The sequence below is a fragment of the Nycticebus coucang genome, chromosome 3 (genome assembly GCF_027406575.1).
Source record: "Nycticebus coucang isolate mNycCou1 chromosome 3, mNycCou1.pri, whole genome shotgun sequence".
Classification (NCBI taxonomy): domain Eukaryota; kingdom Metazoa; phylum Chordata; class Mammalia; order Primates; family Lorisidae; genus Nycticebus; species Nycticebus coucang.
Genome location: NC_069782.1, coordinates 11,233,767 through 11,251,523, shown reverse-complemented (window position 1 = coordinate 11,251,523; position 17,757 = coordinate 11,233,767). Strand labels below are relative to the sequence as shown.

The 17,757-nt window shown below is 54.8% G+C and overlaps 1 protein-coding gene across 7 annotated transcripts in view; it reads right to left on the bottom strand.

Annotated features, from left to right (window-relative positions):
• The window catches only part of IL2RB (interleukin 2 receptor subunit beta), a 32,504-nt gene extending 15,187 nt beyond the window's left edge, over nucleotides 1-17,317 (bottom strand). For 6 of the 7 annotated variants that reach the window (XR_008378693.1, XR_008378695.1, XR_008378694.1 and 3 more), the window contains exons 1-9: nucleotides 17,192-17,317; nucleotides 11,816-11,936; nucleotides 11,227-11,341; nucleotides 10,260-10,341; nucleotides 7,756-7,852; nucleotides 6,260-6,408; nucleotides 5,151-5,325; nucleotides 4,275-4,395; nucleotides 1,810-1,894 (exon numbers count right to left, since the gene is read on the bottom strand). Coding sequence is in view for 2 of the 7 variants with exons in the window: in XM_053582606.1 (XP_053438581.1) it covers nucleotides 1,810-1,894; nucleotides 4,275-4,395; nucleotides 5,151-5,325; nucleotides 6,260-6,408; nucleotides 7,756-7,852; nucleotides 10,260-10,341; nucleotides 11,227-11,341; nucleotides 11,816-11,903 (912 nt within the window). In the remaining 5 variants the exon portion in view is untranslated. Of the gene's footprint in view, nucleotides 1-1,809; nucleotides 1,895-4,274; nucleotides 4,396-5,150; nucleotides 5,326-6,259; nucleotides 6,409-7,755; nucleotides 7,853-10,259; nucleotides 10,342-11,226; nucleotides 11,342-11,815; nucleotides 11,937-17,191 lie in introns of those variants that run through there. The other variant, XM_053582607.1, reaches the window with a different exon arrangement.
• Between the last annotated feature and the right edge of the window lie 440 nt (nucleotides 17,318-17,757).

The following is a 17,757-nucleotide window of genomic DNA, read 5'->3' as shown; positions in this document are numbered from 1 at the left end:
GACTGTGTCCTGGGAGCCCTCAGCAGCTGGGCTGTGGCCCTCAGCATGAGGACCAGGCCTGCTGGCTCTCTGATCAGGGCCCAGTCAATATATTTCAGAAAAATTGACGGACCAGCAGAGAAATACCCTGATTCCCCTGTCCAGGGTGAGTTCCTGGATCTAAGCTGCTGTCTCACACACATGTGCACACACGGCTCCCTGAAATCTGCCTTCCCCTCCCAAAGTAGGAGTCATGTTACAAAAGAATGGGCAAGACAGAGACAGAAAGGGCGTGTGGATGATGGCAGAAGGACTGCCAGCCAGCTAGGGAGAGAGGGGAAGCATGGTTGCAATACTGGAGCAGGGGGCGGAGGGCACCGCCTGCTGGCAGGCAGAGCGTGCAGACAGAAGAGGGAGAGGCCAGGCCTGCGGGGCAGCGCTGGTGCCCAGGAGCTCACTGGACTCCCTCAGGGAAGCATGTGGTCAGCCACTTCCTGGGCCTGAGCCTCTGCCCACAGGGCCCGGACTGGGGCCCAGGAGAAGCCGGGGGCCATTCACCACACTCTCACACTAGCATGCACACACCTGCATCCCTTGGTTAGGGTGGCAGGCTCTATGGCCTTGGAACTGGGGTCCCAGGTGCGAGAAGATGGCTCCCTCTAGGCCAGCTTCAAGCCCCAGACACATGTAGCCTCCCAGGGCCTCCTCGGGATACCCTCCTCATACCAGGCTTGGGGCAAGCGTCTAGACCCAGGATGACCTCTTAGAGAGATGGAATGGCTTGTGGCTCTGCAGAAAGGACCCCATCCCCACCTCAAATTGGACTAGGCCCATAGAAGACATCTGATGATGTACCTGGTCCAGCTTCCAACTAGTTCCAGTGTCAGAATCCCTCCCACCAGGTTTCCAACACATGGTCAGCCAAGGCGTGCTTGGATACCCTTATTGATGAGGACCTCACTACCTTCATGGCTAATAGAAGGATTTTAAGTATATACCTTCCCCCATATCAAGAGTACTACAGGGAAGAGATCCTTAGTCTTAGGAATTTTCCAAAGAATTCTAGAAGGGGACATTGATTAGTCCTGTTGGGGAATTGCAAAGTTGGCACCTGATGCCTCTGTCCTAGCGTGGCCTTCCAGCCCCTCAGCACTGCTCCTCACATCCCTCTGCTCCCTCTCAATCTTAGGAGCCTAGAGTGGGGCCAGGGTGGTAGAAGCAGCTCCTCACTGCCCTTCCCTTCCCTCTTAATGCTTCCTGCCTGGAGCAGGCTGGGGGAGGGGAAACAGTAACTCAAAGTGGAGCTCAGAGTGTTACTACTCCAGGCGCCTGTACTTTTCAAATGAATCGGTGTTTCGTGACTTGAAGTGGCTAGAAAACTTGTTAGTATCTGTGCCCTAGAATTTCAGACAGAGGTTGGGGAAGCACTGACCCTACTGAACCCGTCTGCATAGGCGGCCCTGCTCAGCCAGCAGACTGGTGCATGGTTCCAGCAAGGGTCCCTTGAGCTCTTAGCATGTGCCAGGCAAAGCTCTCAGGGAAACACACGTAGCACAGTTTTCCTCCCCATTTATAGATGAGGCAACTGAGGCACAGAGAGTTCTATAATCCCTGAAGTCACACAGCCAGAAAAGAGTGGAACTGGGATTAGCCGCCATGCAGTCTGGTTCAGGTGGAAGCTTCCAGCACTGGGGAAGGGGCCCATGCCCATCCACAAGGCTGCTTTGGCATTTTGTCTCCTCTCACAAAGTGCAAAACTGGCTACTCACGCACCACCTCCCACCCCAGTCCCACTGCTGCTGCCTCTGTCCTCCAGCCCCAGCCTCCTACCTGGAAATCTCCTCCATGCTCTGAGCTCAGCTGGGAAAAGAACGCCGAGGGGTCTGGGATGTGACACTTCAGAAACTTCTTCAGCCTGAATAGGGGAGGGGAGAGAGGGAGGAGGATGAGAACAGGAAGGGCCACGGGGCCCTGCCGTCCTCCCCACAGCTCCGAGGGCAGGGCGTCGAGCCCTGCCACGTTTCACTCATTTACTCAGCCAATATTGGTTGAGCGCCACCAAGGGAGGGTGCCGTGCCATGCACTGGACACAGAATGGCCATCGAGAAGGTCCCTGCTCTAGTGTGCAACACTACCACTCATTCTGTTGAGACAGAGAGCAGAGTGCTATAGAAGATGAGGAGGTGGGGGGTCAGTATGTGTGGCAGTGTATAGGGGGACACCCAGCTAGAGCAGTCAGGGATGGAGATGGCTGGAGGAGTGTGAAGCAGGAGGTGGGAGGTAGAAGAAAGACCTGGTTATAACTGCCATGGATGGTGGTTCAGGTTGTGCACTGCTCAAGGTCGTTTGGCTTTGTGGGGCTGAACTGCAGCCCATGTTCTGCTTGCCAAGTTGGGTGCCCAGGACCTATATGCATCTGCTTAGAGATAGGGATACCATTTTCTGATTTGTTCCCAATAATGAGGCCCTCAAGGTTCAGGGTATATTCCAGGTGCAGGGGGCAGCCCCTGAAGAGTGTTAAACAGGAGAGTGCCATAATTGAGAATAGACTGACAGTGAGGAGGGCAGTCAGGAGGCTACTGTAGTCATGCAGGTGACAGAATTTCTCCCCCGTCTGGGAGCAGGAGCATTCAGACAGGTTCCCTGGAAGGTCTGCATGGCGCTGGGGGACACTGTGAGTGGATGGAGAAATGCCTGTCTTCTTGGAAGAAAAGGGGAAAAACAGGACCCTGAGTATTGCTCACAACCCCACACCAGGACGGGGAGGGGGTGGGGGCAGAAGAGTTGCACTCCTGCCCCAGCCTCACTAGTACCGGCTGTGTGACCTTGGGCAGGTCAGCCGACTCCTCTGGCCCATCCCGGCACCAGTTAAAGGGAATGGCAGCCCCTGACTCCCTGCTTTCCCAGTGCTGTGGCATCAAGGGAGATGACACAGGTGGCACACTTTCCAAACTGTAAAGGGCTGTCTCCCCTCCTGAGAGGAGTGGTGTCCCCCTGGGTATAGGCAATACTTCCTCACCACCCTGCCCTCTGCCAGGCCACTCAAGCCACAGCCAACAAAGCCGACCACGTCCCACTCCTGTGGAAAGCCTCCCATGGCTGCCTTGCACATAGCCCCAAGTCTCACCATGGCCTTGAGGCCCCGGAAAGCCTGACTGCAGCCTGACTGCAGCCCACATGTCTATCCCACAACCCCTTCTGGTCTCTGGCCACACCAGCCTCCGGCATCCTGTTCCTGGAATGTTCTTCCCTCCTTTCTGCCCAGGCCCTTTGCACATACTGTTTCCCTGCCTAGGACATTCACACTGTCCCCTCCACACCACCTGGTGAGCTCTTCCTTCATATTTCAAGAAAATCATCACTTCCTCAGGAAAAGTACCCCTGGGCACCCCCAATCCTAGGCTCCTCTCCCTGTTGTCTGCTTCTAATCCAGTCAGCCCTCCGTATCTGGGAATGTGCATCCATGGATTCAGGCAACCTCAGATGGAAAATATGGTAGACCCTCTGTAAGTTGACCACCCGAGGGACTGTAACAAATGGGTCACATACAGAGGTGGTCACTAGGCCCGCTGTACTGATATGTACAGGTGGTGCATGTCCATTCTACAAAAATTAGGTCAACTTAAGGAGGTGGTCAATGCAGGGAGGTGGTCAGAGGTTCCACTGAACATGGAAAAAAAATAGCAATACAATAAGAAAATATTTTACACACTTGAAAAATACAGCATAACAACATTTACATAGCATTTACATTGTATTAGGTGTTAGAAACAAACTAGAGATGACTTGAAGTACATGGAAGGATGTGCATTGGGTATGTGCAAATACTACACCATTTTGTGTCAGGGACTTGAGCACTCACTGGCTTTTGGTATCCTCAGGCAGTCCTGAAAGCCAGTCCCTGTGGCTACTGAGGGACAACAGTACACGGGTGCTGTCCTTCACAGCCTAATCACAGTGGGCCTCTATAGACAAGTGTGATTAAAAAGTAAGTATCCGCCCTTCCCCACTGGGCTGAGCACTCCACATGCCTACGGCTTGCCTCTGTGTTCCCAGTACCTTATGCTATGCCTGGCATGGGCCTGGCACTCAGAAAATGAAGGAATGAATGAAGGAAGGAAGGAAGGAAGGAATGAACCCATGAGGAACCATAGACACAGACAGCTGATGTGTGCGTGGGCACATCCCCAAGTTCTGAGGGTAGTGCTCTGCGTAGGGCCCTGTGGCTGGTTCCATGGGAGAAGCCAGGTGCTGGGTAGAGACGCCAGCCGGGAGGGAGGGAAGAACTCTCTTACCAGGGCCCGATGGACCTGCAGTTGACCAGCAAGCAGACTAAGATGATGAAGCACATGGCACTGATGAGGCTCCCGATGATGTGGTGGATCCAAGGGAAGGGCGGGGTCTCCTTCCTGGGGGCTGCCCAGGGGCGGGAGGAGGAGCAAGGAGAGAGTTAGAGAAGTGTCACTCAGCACCCCGTGCCCCAGCCTGGCGCTATGCCCTGCCCGTTATCAGAGCCCTGCAAGGCAGGTGTGTGCCTGGGGACTTGGGGGCTGGGTTCTGCTTAGGTTCTGCCTGGGTTCTCTGGGAAGCCAGATTTGATACTAAAATGAAATGAACAGAGGCATTCCAATAGCACTTCAGGCTGCAGACAATTCCAGGGGTCCCCTTGGCAGCCTGAGCTCCCCCCAGCGACTCCCCTTCCTCTGTGCACCACATAGAGAACCCCAGGGCTCGCTTGAGCTGGAACTCGAACTGCAGTGTGATCAGGGACAGGCCACCCAGCACCTCTGCTGCATCATGGCTTCATCACAGCAGCCCTGCCCTGGCGTCACGGTGCCCATCTCACGGAGGCCAAGAGGCGAAAGTAGCCACCCCCAGCCCTGGCAGAAACCAGGAGTTTGAGGTTTCAGGGTGGAAAAAAGTGAAAAGAACCTTTCTGCCCAACTCCCCTAACTCACAAGGCCATGGGCAAGTCCCATCACCTCACTGAGCCCCAGTTCCCATCTGTAAAGGGGGCCCCTACAAGGTCCCAGGAGCTAAGGAGAGAGGATGGAGGTGAATGCTGCACCCTCCAGAAGAGAGGAACAGTGTAGTGGCTCCCAAGTCACAAAGTCACAGCCAGAGCACCCACTCCTGCATGAGCCCTCCCCACCCATGCTGCCCACTGGTACCTTCAGGCTTTGTCCTAAAATCCACAGGCTGGCTCCAGGGGCTCCACAGCTCCACCGAGTGCTGGTCATCTGGCTGGCGCCTGACCCGCACCTGAAGCTCATAGTGGGTGTCTGGGGTGAGTGTCTCTAGACAGATCCACAGCTGCTTCTGCTTGAGGGCCAGCCGGGGGGCCTCCTGAGGTAGAGACAAGGCTGTCACTGCCCTCCTCATGTCCCATGGCCAGGCTGGGTGGCTAAGTAAAGCAGCACTCCCATTGATCTGCGCTGGCCACACCCACTCCTTCCTTCCTACCCAAAGGCTCCCTGACCCCTGGGGTTTTCCTGAACCCTTCCCCCCTCACTCATGCCTCACATCCCAAACTATCTGCTGACCAGCTGGTTCCACCTCTAGAACTATTCTGGACCCCTCTCGTTCTGTCCTCTCCTCCTGAACCCAGATCTGAGTTGGTGCCACCTCTCAAGCCTGCAGCCTTTGCGGTGCCTGGTCTCTCTGCTTGGAAAACCCTCCCTAGATCTTTGCAGGGTCAGCTCCTTGATGCCCAGATCTCAGAGAAGCCTCCCAGGCTCCCCTGCCCGCTAGTCCAAAGTAGCCTGGCCTGGTCACTCTCGAATACCTTATCCCATCTCATACTCTTGATGGAAGTTATCGACATCCCACAGCTTCCTGTGGATATGTCTGCCGCTGTGTGACCCCAAGTGTGAGTTTCCCCAAAGTAGGATGCTTGCCAGTCTCACCCTCCACTCCCTCCCCATCATCCAGCACATAGTAGGAGCTCAGCAAGTTCCCGTTGAGTGAACCATTGAGCGAATAAAGGAATGAGTACGTGAATGAATTAGCAATGGACGCCCATGAACGTGGAGCACACTGGATAGGAATTGGGGAGGGGTGGCTTCCCAGGAAGGAAGTTGCCCCTGTGTCAGCCTGGAATCTGCCACCAGCTGGATCTCTGCACATGGAGAGCAGTACAGAGGAGCAGGGCGGACTCAGTGCCCACTGTCCACCTGGGGCTGACGTGCCTCTCTGAGATGAGGATGGACAAGACAGAACAGGACCCAGGCCAGCACAAGAAGGAGAAATCAGGGCAGGTGGGGACTGGGCACATACTCACCTCCCAGCTGTGGCCTGGAGACCGTTTCCGGGCCTCAAATTCCAACTTGCTTTCTATGTAGTGGGAGATCTGGGAGATGGCCCAGGTTATGTTGCAACTGTGGGTCCCTACACGGACGACTTTGAGTGATGCTGGAGCCATCAGGCGAACTGGGACAGAAGAAGGGAGAGGTGACCAGTTCACAATGTTCTATCTCCACGTTGGCACCTGCCCTTCCTTGTCCCATGTGCCTACCCACGTACTCAGCCTCAGGGCCCGCTCCCCCTTTTCATTCAGGGCTCTGCTCAAACTTCACCTGTTCAGAAGAGACTTCCCTGCCCACCCACCACTCTCTAACCCCCTCACCTGTTTTATTTTTCTTCTCAGCACTTTTTACCACCTGACATATTAAAATATATGGTTTGGGTTCATTTTTTTGTCTCCCCCACCAGACTGTGAGTTCATTGAGGGCAGAGACGTTGCTGTCTGTCCTGTCCTTGGTGCCTGGAACATTACCTGGTACTTGATCCTAGTATCTGTTGACTGAATGAATTAGGGCAGCCTTCCTCTGAACTTAGAATTGACCTAAGAGTTTTATGTGGATTATGACTTTTATTTTAAATGTGATGATTATAACTCTTTATGATTCTGAAAGTAAATTGATCCAAGTTTCTATAATTCTGAGACTCTGTAGAGCTACACAAATAGTAAGTGAATGTGTACTGAGTATTGACTACACGGTAAGCAGTTTATGTGCTTGGGTTCAGAGATGCCTTAGAACAAGCCTGTGCAGTAGGTGACTCTGATTATCCCTATTTGGCAAATGAGGAAACTGAGGCTCAGGTATGTTAAATGGTCTAGCAGTCAGATCATGTCCAGTTAAGGCAGGCTGCATTTTCAACCCTGCCTGGATCTCACTTTCTCTCCCGCCTCTTCCCTAGCCTAGAGATGTCCCCCAAGATCCAAGGGTGGGAGGGAGGTACTCAGTCATTCGACAAACCTTCCCAGAGCATTTCCTGATCAGATCTAGTGTTATTTGTTCAGAAAGGAAACCCATGGATAGCAGACACTCTGCCTTCACAACCCAGTGAAGGAGACAGACCTACAATCAGAAACTGACGACCTAGGACATGAATTCCCTGAAAGAGGAGGTACAAAGGGCTGGGGTGGTCTAGGAAGGTCTCCTGGAAGAGGTGACTCTTCACTGAGCCTTGAAGGGTAAGTGCGAACTTTCCAGGTGAAAAGAGCCTTTCAGGCAGTGGGACCAGTATGTGGAAGGGCTCCGAGGCACTCATGGGCAAGGTGAATCTGGAGAGCTGGATGGGAAGAAGAGGACTGCCAGGGATGGGGGCCAGGGCTGGATTCTGAGTGGCCTTGAATGCCAGAGTAAGAAGCCAAGGGAAGTGCACAGTGAGCTGATCAGACGTGAGTATGGAAGTTGGTACAGAGCACAGAGGATCCCAGAGGCAAAGGCAGAGAAGGAGGGGCCCAGTCCTGCCCCAGCCCACCTCACTCACGGTTATCAAAGGGTTTGAAGTCTTTGCTCATCACCACCATCCCTTCGTGGCATATCACCCTCAGGTTAACGATGTCAGATGAGGTCAGCTTCTGAGACTGCAGGGGCGGGAGGGCAGGGATGAAGCTGCCAGCAGCTGGGGGCAGCCACTGGGGAGGACAGGGAAGGACAAGAGCCCCTACATGCCGCCACCATACAATGCAGGGACAGCAAATGTTCTCTGTAAATAGTGACTATTTGCAGGCCATGTGTTCTCTGTCATACCCACTCAATTCCATCATTGTAGTATGAAGCAGCCACAGACAACATGTAAACGAACAGTGTGGCTGTGTTCCAATAAAACGTTATTTACAAACTCAGGCAGCGGGTGGGATTTGGCCCATGAACTATACCACTTTACCAACCCTGATCTAAAGTGAAGGGAGGCTCAGCGCCTGTAGCTCAGTGGCTAGGGCGCCATCCACATACACCAGAGCTGGCAGGTTCGAATCCAGCCCACGCCTGCCAAATAACAATGACAACTGCAGCAAAACAATAGCCAGGCGTTGAGGCAGGTGCCTGTAGTCCCAGCTACTTGGGAGGCTGAGGCAAGAGAATTGCTTAAGCCCAAGAGTTTGAGGTTGCTGTGAGCTGTAATGCCACAGCACTCTACCAAGGGTGACAAAGTGAGACTCTGTCTCAAAGAAATAAAGTGAAGGGAGCTGCCTTGAGAGGAAGGAAGTTCCCATCACTAGAGGGATACAAGCAGATGAGCCCCCAAAAGGTGCAGGTCTGGAACTGTACCTGTTTAATACCTTCAAGTGTGAGGGCTCCTCTCCTCAGCTCTCCCCACCCTCACACCTGATTTTCTGGAAGGAAATGCCCAGGTATTGGGTGTGTCCAGGGGCCAGTCCTCGCTCAGGTACCACTAATTTCGCTGATGAATACAGCAGTCCATCCCACAGTGGGGTGAGAAGCCCAGGGCTCAGGCTGGTCAAGGGACTTGTCAAATGTCATTCACTGGTCAGCAGGAGAGCCCAGGTTCAAACCTGGGCTGTCCACATCCACAGCCCCACAGAGCGACAGGCCTGTGGTGCCTGACTGAGAGCTGCAGAGTGAGCAGCTTGGGATGGCCTCCCACTGTGCTGGTGGCAACCCTGCTTTCAGGGGGGCAGCTCTAGAGCAGGCCTTGGATAGGATCTGGGGTCCAAGCGGTGGTTTCAGGTCCAGCACCCTGGGTACCGTCTCTCTGACCTACATTAGACCTACTGTGAGTACACTTTGAACCGAATCATCAGAGTTTCTCAAACTGCTCAGCTGGGAAACAGTCCTCCCTCTCCACCCCAAGGATCCTGCCTCAACCTTCTCACAGCTGCCACTGTGGCCAGGTTTCCCCAGAGAACAATGGTATTATCATTATTATTACTATTGTTGTTGTAAAGCTGTTGCCAATAATGCCTTGACATTGTCTCATTTAACCCCCTCAACACCCTCAGGCATCGCCCCTATTACTACTCTCAGCCTCTGAGGAAACTAAGCACAGAGAGGCCTAGGGACTTGCCTGAGGTCACACAGCCAAGAGACAGTAGAGCCAGGATGGGAAGCTCGGCCACCCGCAGAGCTCCCTGGATGGCACAGCCTCTGCTTCCACTGGCCTCGCTTCCATCAGCTGTGCTGTGTGCCCCTATCTTCCCATTCTCCTACCCTTTGAGAATAAATATAACTTGATGATGGTTGGAAAAGGTCTGAACATCCCTGGGGCCTGCTGCTGTCCAGGAGGGTTTGATGACGATAATTTGATGCACATCCATGTAGACATGACCATGTACCTTGCAAGAGGAGGCCTAGTGCACTGGTGAAAAACCCAGGCTGGGCCACAGGCCTGGGTTCAGTCCCAGCTCTGCTACTCCCTGGTCACACCTCTCTGGGCCTCAGTTTCTTCACAAGTAAGAAGGAGGCTTCTGTGCCCACCTGCAGGATTGTGGGGACCCACTGACAACATGTTCTAGATGGCATTTGAAGTCCTTTGGTCCTCAGAATGACCCAGAAAAGTAGGCACTATTATTTTCCACACTTTGCTGAAGGAGAAACCAGCAGAGTTTGCCCAGCATCACAGGCATAAGGTGGAACCAGGGCTAGAATGTCCATAATCTCCATTCTTAACCCCACACTACCCTGCCTTCCAAGACCTCAGGAAGAGTCAGGTGTGGTGGTTTTCATTGTTCCTGGGGCGCTCCCCCCACCTGAGAAGGAATATACGGTGTCTCAGGACCCACAAAGCATGGGGGTGACAGTGGAGACAGAGGCAGAATGGTGGGTGCCTCACAGCAGGATCCCTTGCCCAGAGGTCAGGCCCAAGTTGGCACCCACAGGCTCTGCCTCAGCCTCTCTCCACCTCTCAGCCCCAGGCAGCTGCTATAGGGCTTCGGGACCCCAGCTCTTCCCCTGGCATCCAGCCCACCCAGAGATTGCAGCCTGATAGTGGAAGGACCCCGCTGTTCCTCCCTCCCTGGGGGGGCTACTCACCTCTGGTCCTCCAAAGATCAAGTTACAGGCCCAGGATGTCTGTGTCTCTTGGAGAAGAGTACAGGCTGATGTTCTCTCTGACCTTTCAAGGCAAAAGAAACTCTTGAGAAGAAAAGGAGGGACCCATAGAGCTGCCCCAAGGGACCAGTCCTCAGGGGCCCTTCTGTGTCTCTGATCTAAGGTGGCCCAGGCAGCAAGGCTGGGCTGGGGTAGGGGGTGTCTCTATAAGCAAGCCTCCACCTGCTCTGCAGTATTCCCTCCTTCATCCCAGCCTGGCCTTGTGGCAGCCAGAATGATCTGGAAACACAACCCAGTTCAAGGTCTGGGATGCTCCCTGCCCTAAAGTCTTCCATACTGCCCTAAAGCTCCATGGGCTTCAAGTGAAGCCAAATCCTTAACTCAGCCTTGGGAACCCATGTAATCAGCACCCAGCCAAGGATCCAGACCCCCCTTTGCCCTTCCCCTCCCTCTCTGCTCCCCCCAGACCCCAGGGAGCCTGTCTGGTGGAGGGGCCCTTCTCCCTTCCTCCCACCAACCTGCCTGGGTGCAGATCATCCTCAGAGCCACACCAGTTCCTCGCACCACCCAGGCCCCTATCCCCACAGTTGCCTGTGGGTCTCTCAAAATCTCAGCTCACTCAAAAGTCCAAGGAGCCCTTTTCTTCCCTCTTGGTGTACCAGGCTTGCAGCCCAATGTCCCCAAACCACCTTGTCCAGCACTGCAGTCTGGACCCCACCCAGGTCCAAGAGTCTAAATATCTGACTCCCATATTCCTTCAAACAATGCCTCAGTTCTAGATGTGCTCTATAACTCCTGTGATTCTATGAGTCGATGGGTCCCCTTAGTTCAAGGTTCCCTATGTCAGATCCTTGGGGTCTGGTATTTAGGATTGCTAGGGTCTAAGAGTCGGTAACTGCGAGATCCTACTGTCCTAAGATTCTGCAGTGCAGCCGCGGACCATACTCACCGTTGGACTGACTTGGCTTGAATTTCACAGGATGTGCCCTGCAGACCCCCATCTGGGCTCCAGGTGCAGGAGATGTTGGCTCTCGAGTTGTAGAAGCACGTGAGTTGGGAAGTGTCTGCGGGCAAGGTGAGGCGTGAGCTGCTGGCTGCGGGGTGCCCCCCCCCGCCCTCCATGACACACCCACTACCCCTGCTCCTGGCACCCCTTGTCTGCAAGAGGAGGAGGTAGGCGACTTTGGCAGACAGAAGGGATTAGTGTGCCCTTTTTTTTTTTTTTTTTGTAGAGACAGAGCCTCATTTTTGAGAGGAGGAAACTGAGCCCCAGAGCCTGCAAGTTCACACAGGCAGGCAAGGCAGGGCAGGGACCAGAGATAGGGAGTACGTACGTACGAGTGGGGAGGGGTGGGCAAGGCCAAGGCAAGGCAGGAGGTGGAGGCCTGACCTCTGGCCCCGTTGCCCTCCCCTCCTCTCCTGCCTCCTGCCCTGCTCAGGGACCTTCTGCCAAGAAGCAGGGGCCTTCAAAGGGACTGCGCAGGGCTTGGCCTCCTCCACCAGGGAAAGCACGGCTGTCCAGATGCCAGGGTCCTCACCTTTCACTGCTGCAGACGTCCAACAGATAGCCAGGGGCAGGAGGAGGAGGAGGAGGGACAGGTACCAGGACAGGGCAGGGGATGCCATCACATCCACAGGGTGCAGCTGGGGAAGGGAGCCCTGGGGGAGGAGGCGTGGAGAGCGCACAGGTGAGTACACACTCCACTGCCCCGCTGCCCTACTCTCCCTCCTTCACATTTCTACTCAAATGTCACCTCTCTACAGCGGTCTTCCTGAAGGAGTCTATAAAAAAGGCACCCTTTGGTGGGGCATGGTGGCTCACGCCTGGAATCCTTGCACTCTGGGAGGCTGAGGCAGGTGGATTGCCCAAGCTCAGGAGTTTAAGACCAGCCTGAGCAAGAGCGAGACCCCATCTCCACTAAAAATAGAAAAATCAGCAGGCTGAAATGGTGGGTGCCTATAGTCCCAGCTACTCAGGAGGCTGAGGCAGGAGGATCACTTGAACCCAGGAATTTGAGGTTGCAGTGAGCTAAGCTGATACCAGGGCAGTCTAGCCTGAGTGACGGAATGAGACTCTGTCTCCAAAAAAAAAGAAATAAAGAAAGAAAAGAAAAGCCACCCTTTGTTACTCACCATCTCTAAACAGTATTTTTATTTTTTCATCACAGTGCTATTTATTTATTCATCTGTTCTCTCTCTTCACACACACAGAGACATGTAAGCAGGGTGAGGAAGGGTTTTTTTTTTTTTTTTGCTTTGTTCATTATTAAGTCCCCCAATTCCTAGAAGAGTGCCTGGCTCATAGTAAGCATGCAACAACAACAACAACAAAATACTGAATGACCAAATAAATACGGACAGCGCTGAAGGCAGCCGGCCGGAGGGCCTTCCAGACAGCTCCTAGGCTGCCCTCCCTCTCTGCTCACCACACTCCCTTGAGGAAGTGGAAGGAATTATTTGAAAGTAACAAGATGTGAACTTGGAAAGCAGTGCTGCAAACAGGCGAGAGGTCTAGCAACAACACTCAAGTGTGAAGTGCTAAAGAAGAGGCTGACCCCTGCTTTGTGTTGCTCTGGAAGCTCACTGCCTAGAAATAAGGGGAGCCCTGTGCTTCTGGAGGTCAGAGGGAGCCCCTGGTCAAGATCGAGTGTTTGTAATGTGGGCCCAGGAAATTCCAAACCCAGCCCTCACAGAATGAGGCTGAGAAGGTTTCCCTGAGTCTGTTAAACGCAGGCCCCGATGGGTGCTTTTATAACCCCCAGCCCAGTTATTATCCTGTCCCTATTTTCCAAGATCTGCTATAGTCAAGAATGTCTGCCACCAAAGCCTCTGGTGTCAGGGTAGCCACCTCCCCACTTCAGCGAAGGCACTACTCTCCCGCCAGGTGGGCTTCAGGGAGGCCCAGTGACTAGTGATGTCTCTGCTGGAGACTGTTCTCAGAGGTCTTCTAGCCACGCCATGGAAACACCTGCTCAGCCACTGACCTGTCCCCTGGAAACCGAGCAGTCAAGTGCAACTGCCTCACCCCTGCAGGGGAAGGGGATGGGGAAAGTGAACAAATGGTCACTGGGGAAGATAATGGGGCCCAGGACCTCTGTCAGGAAAATGGGCAGGGAGGCTGGGAGATGAGGAGGGACTTCCAGAAAGCAGTGATGGTGACCCTAGCTGGGGGGCGGAGGGAGGAGCAGGTGAGTCCAGAGGTGCTGAGGAGGCACAGTGTCCTTCCCATCCCCTGCTCTTTGATACCATGTGTGGCCAAGCCCCCTGGGCGTTGTGCCCCTCTTTTCCCCCTACCCATGGCTCCCCTACCAGGGCTCCCTCTCCCCTTCCCGTCTCCCTCTGAGTCTCTCACTAGCCCCAGCCCTCAGCTCCCAAGGGTCTTTCTCCAGATCAGCACCTTCCTGAGCCTCCACCTCCCTCCCAATGGCCTGTGGGATCCCGTAGTGAAAGCCTAGCTCTCCTCTCATGAGACTCTTGGGTCTGGGACAATTGCACTATCATTATCCCAGGGTCTTTGCTTTGTCCCCTTTGCCCCCACACCCAGGCAGCCAGGATGCCCTATAGACATCTTGCTGTCTCTTCCTCTCCACCCTCCCAGGCCAGCCCAGTGCCATCCTGCCTGGACAAGGGCATGGCCTCCTCTGCAGACACTTGGCTGCATTACCCAAAGCCCCTGCCCCCTGTCAAGAAACCTGCAGCAGCCCATCTACAACCAAAACCTAAATCCCTGCTTTCAAGACTTCGCTGGACCAGGCTGGGTGGACCAGTACTCCCAGGCTTTGTTCTCACAGTGCAGGTGCATGGCCCAAGTGAACACACACACACCACGTCCACCTGCCCACATAAGCCAGTGGCCTCCCAAGTCCATCTCCCTTCTTACCTCCTACCCGTTCCTGCCATCTTTCAGGCCCATTTCAAACTCCCCCTTTTCTTTCTCTATGCAACCCTCCACTGGGGAGACCTCCACTGAGGGTCTCCTCCTCTGAGCCCCTGCTCCTTCCTAAGGACAGCAGCAGCAGGCTGCCCTTGGCTGGGCAATGTGCTTGCTCCACAGACAACTGAGTACAGGGTCCGGTATACAGTGGGTGCTCCATCAATGCCATTGAATGAATAAATGTGGTCAGAGGCCTCCAGTACTGCAAAGAAAGCAGGGCTATTTGGTGGCTCTGGGCCTTCTCGTGGCTGACATTAGAGCCAACCTGGAGCAGGGACCCAGATCTCTGGCCCTGAAAGCCCTGCAGCCATCTTTCAAGACAGGTGTCACAAGAATGAGAGTTAAGGACCCTCGTGTTGTCAGAGCTGAAAGGGCTCTCTGAGCAAGCCAACCCCTTGTTCTACAGTTGCCAAAACCAGAAAGAGGGAACCCGACACAGAGCTGGGATTAGAGCCCACCTCCACTTTACCCTGCTGCCCCCTTCGTCATCCACTAACAGGTCACTATATACCACACTCTTTAAAACCTCTAAATGCTGCAGTAAGAGCATCCAGTGGACATGCTCTTTTCTCCATTTTCAGATGAGGAAACTGAGGCACCATGAGGTGAAGCATATCACCCAAGATGATACGGCTAATAACAGGCAGACCAGACCTGAGTCCGGGCAGGGGCCCTGCCCCGCTGCTCCTCAAACAGCTTCTCCCTATAGTCCACGCAACAGTAGCCAGGTACTAATGACTGAGTAACAATACTCACCATGTGCCCTGAGCCCTTACTCTGGGCCAGGCCCCCTGCCAGGTGCTTCATACACACCAGCTCATCTAATCTGCCCGGTAGCCCAGGGTGGGTGCTTTTACTACCCACAGATGTGGAAACTGAGGCTCCGAGTCGCTAACTCACTCAAGGTCACATACACAGTCAGTGGCACAGCTGGGGTTCCAGCCCAGGCCTGCTCTCTCACACTGTCCCAGCCTGCCCCTACATTGGTCTCAGAGGTAGGGTGGCAGCTTCCCTGTCCTGGGGAGTCGGAGCCCCACAGGGCATTGGCTGCCTGGAAGGTGCTTGTCCTGGGAATGGCAGGAGCTCGGAGAGGCACCTGTGGGCTCACCCTCACCTGGGCTGCCATCGCCACAGGAAGGCGACTCCCCAGAGTGGGGGCTGGTTGCCTCTTTCTTTGGATCCCCCCAGGAGCACAGGGCACAGGGTTGGGACCCCAAAGAATACAGAGCCTGACAAGGGGGCTCCCACAAGGCCCTCCTACGCTTCTTACGTGCCCAGCCACACAAGCCCTGCCCTGGGCCCCGGGAGCTGTTCGTCCTTTGTGCAGATGTTGCCCCAGGTCAGGCCTGGCCGTCAGGATGACTCCATGCCAGGCACAGGACCTAGCAGAGAGCTTTAGGGGTCGGGGAAGAGGGTCGGGACACAGGGGAGCAAGGTTGAAGGAAGGTTACAGCCAAAACACAGGACCCAGCAAAGAGGCAAGCTGGCCAGGAGAAAGCACCGCCTAGCGTCCACTCCCACCACCCAAAGCCAAAGGCGTGCAGGGGGGTACAGAGAGGGCAGAGTCAGGGGAGGGCAGCGCTGGGGGGCTCCTGATAACCGATGAGGCTGCACTCTCATTCTGCAAGGAGGAAACTGAGTCTCATGGAAGTTAAGTTAAGGAACCTGCTCAGGATCACACCACACCCAGCCCTTCATGGCTATAAAACCAGTCACACCCATGGGCTCATTGTGTCCTCATCATCCCATTTGATCAAGGCCAAAACCAAAGCTCAGGGCCGCTCCAACCTGGGTCATCTGACTTCAAGCTGGAAGCAGCTGACAATGATAGGTCTTTCTGTGGCCGGTGCCAGCCTGAGCACTTGAGGGATATTATGGCATTTACTCCTCACGACTCCCCCATCAGGAGGTTCTATTCCCTTTGTCAGAGGAGATTGAGGCACAGGTCAGCCTCTTTCCCAGGCTAGACAGGACCAGAGCTGGGATGTGAGTCCAGTTAGGTACAGTCCGAGCACCCTGCTGGTTTGTGGGAGGTGGGGGGCCAGGGCATGGCGGTAAAACAGATGCTCAGTACCTTCGTATGTCTGCCTTGACCTCTGAATTCAAAAGGTTCCCTCTCCCATCTCCCCTCATCTTCACTGCCCCACCCAGCTCTCGCAGTCAACTCCAGCACATTCCCCCAGCTGGGTATGGGACCCTGTCTGGGGAGGAAGCCAGAGGACACTTGGGAATAGCTCAGCCCTCACCCCACCCACGAGGTGCTACAGAGCCAAGAGCGGGAGGTCTTGGCCCCAGGAGAGGAGACAGCATGAGCTCCAGGCAGCCTCTGAGATGGCATCCCATCCCCAAGGCCAAGAGACGTTGCTGACCTATTCAGTCACACAGCCAAGGAAGGGACAAGTCCAGACTCAACCATCAGGCTCTGGCCTCCAGCCCAAGATTGCCCAGAATGCTCACCTCAAGCCAATTCACAAAGGGGACCCCTCTCCTTTGACCCACAATTCTCATAAGGAGAGGTCTGTACAGGGGTGCCTGCCAGCCTGGGTCCTGCACCACAGAGGGCAGCAGGACACAGCTCCCAACTGCCCCTTCCATATCTCCCACCCTCTCTGGACACCCAGCCCTTCCTCTCACTCCTCCACTTCTCAGGGTGGGGGGCCCAGTACACAGGCCCCAGGGAAGCCCTTGTCCCAGAGTAGCCCCAGCCTTCCCCAGGGTGGGCTGGGAAGAAAGGGTAGCCTGGGAAGGAGGGTGGCAGAATTCTTCCCACCCAGAGACAGGTGGGCCCACCCCATCCCCAGGGAATTCTAAGAATTTTTTTAGAGGTTGGGGGATGGGAGTTCAGGCAGAAACTGCCAGGGCAATTGAGTCAGAGCTGGAAGTCATCCATGACCTTCACTCCCAGCCCTCCTGGCTGGTCCACAAGAGCTGGAAGAGAGGCAAGGGTCCTTAGCAGGGTGGGGGCGGAGGGGGAAGTCACCTGTCTGAGACATGGGGCTGCGGCAATGTGGTCTCTCCAGTCCTCCCTGCTGCTGTGACCACGGCCATCTCCCCAGGGCCCTGCTCAGCTCTAGCCCAGGTAGCTGCTGGGCCGGCAGACTAAAACCCCAGGGCCAGCCCACTTCCTGTAGAGAAGATAAGAGGGGCAAGGCCTAGGCTGGGGAGGTGGGGAGGTGAGAAAGCCTGAAACTCCTAAAGCACCCAGGGGCCGGATAAAGATCTGCCTCCTACGCTGGGGGCGGTGGTGCACACATACGCACACCCAAAGGGCCTAAGCTGTACACAGGAGTCCAAAGGGCCCAAGCTCTTATTCCCTTCCTATACCACACACACTCCACTCACATAGCCCCCTCCCGTCCCCACCATCACCACCTTCACCCAGTCACACCCCCCTAACACCCAGGCCAGTCCCCAGCATGCCTCACCCCCATCCCAGGCGTGACACACCATCTCTGAGAGATTCCCTTTTCACTCAGCCTAGCAGGAAGCCCCTTATTCAGTTCAGCATTCAGAGGCAACTATCAGGGCTTCTAGAACAATTTGATA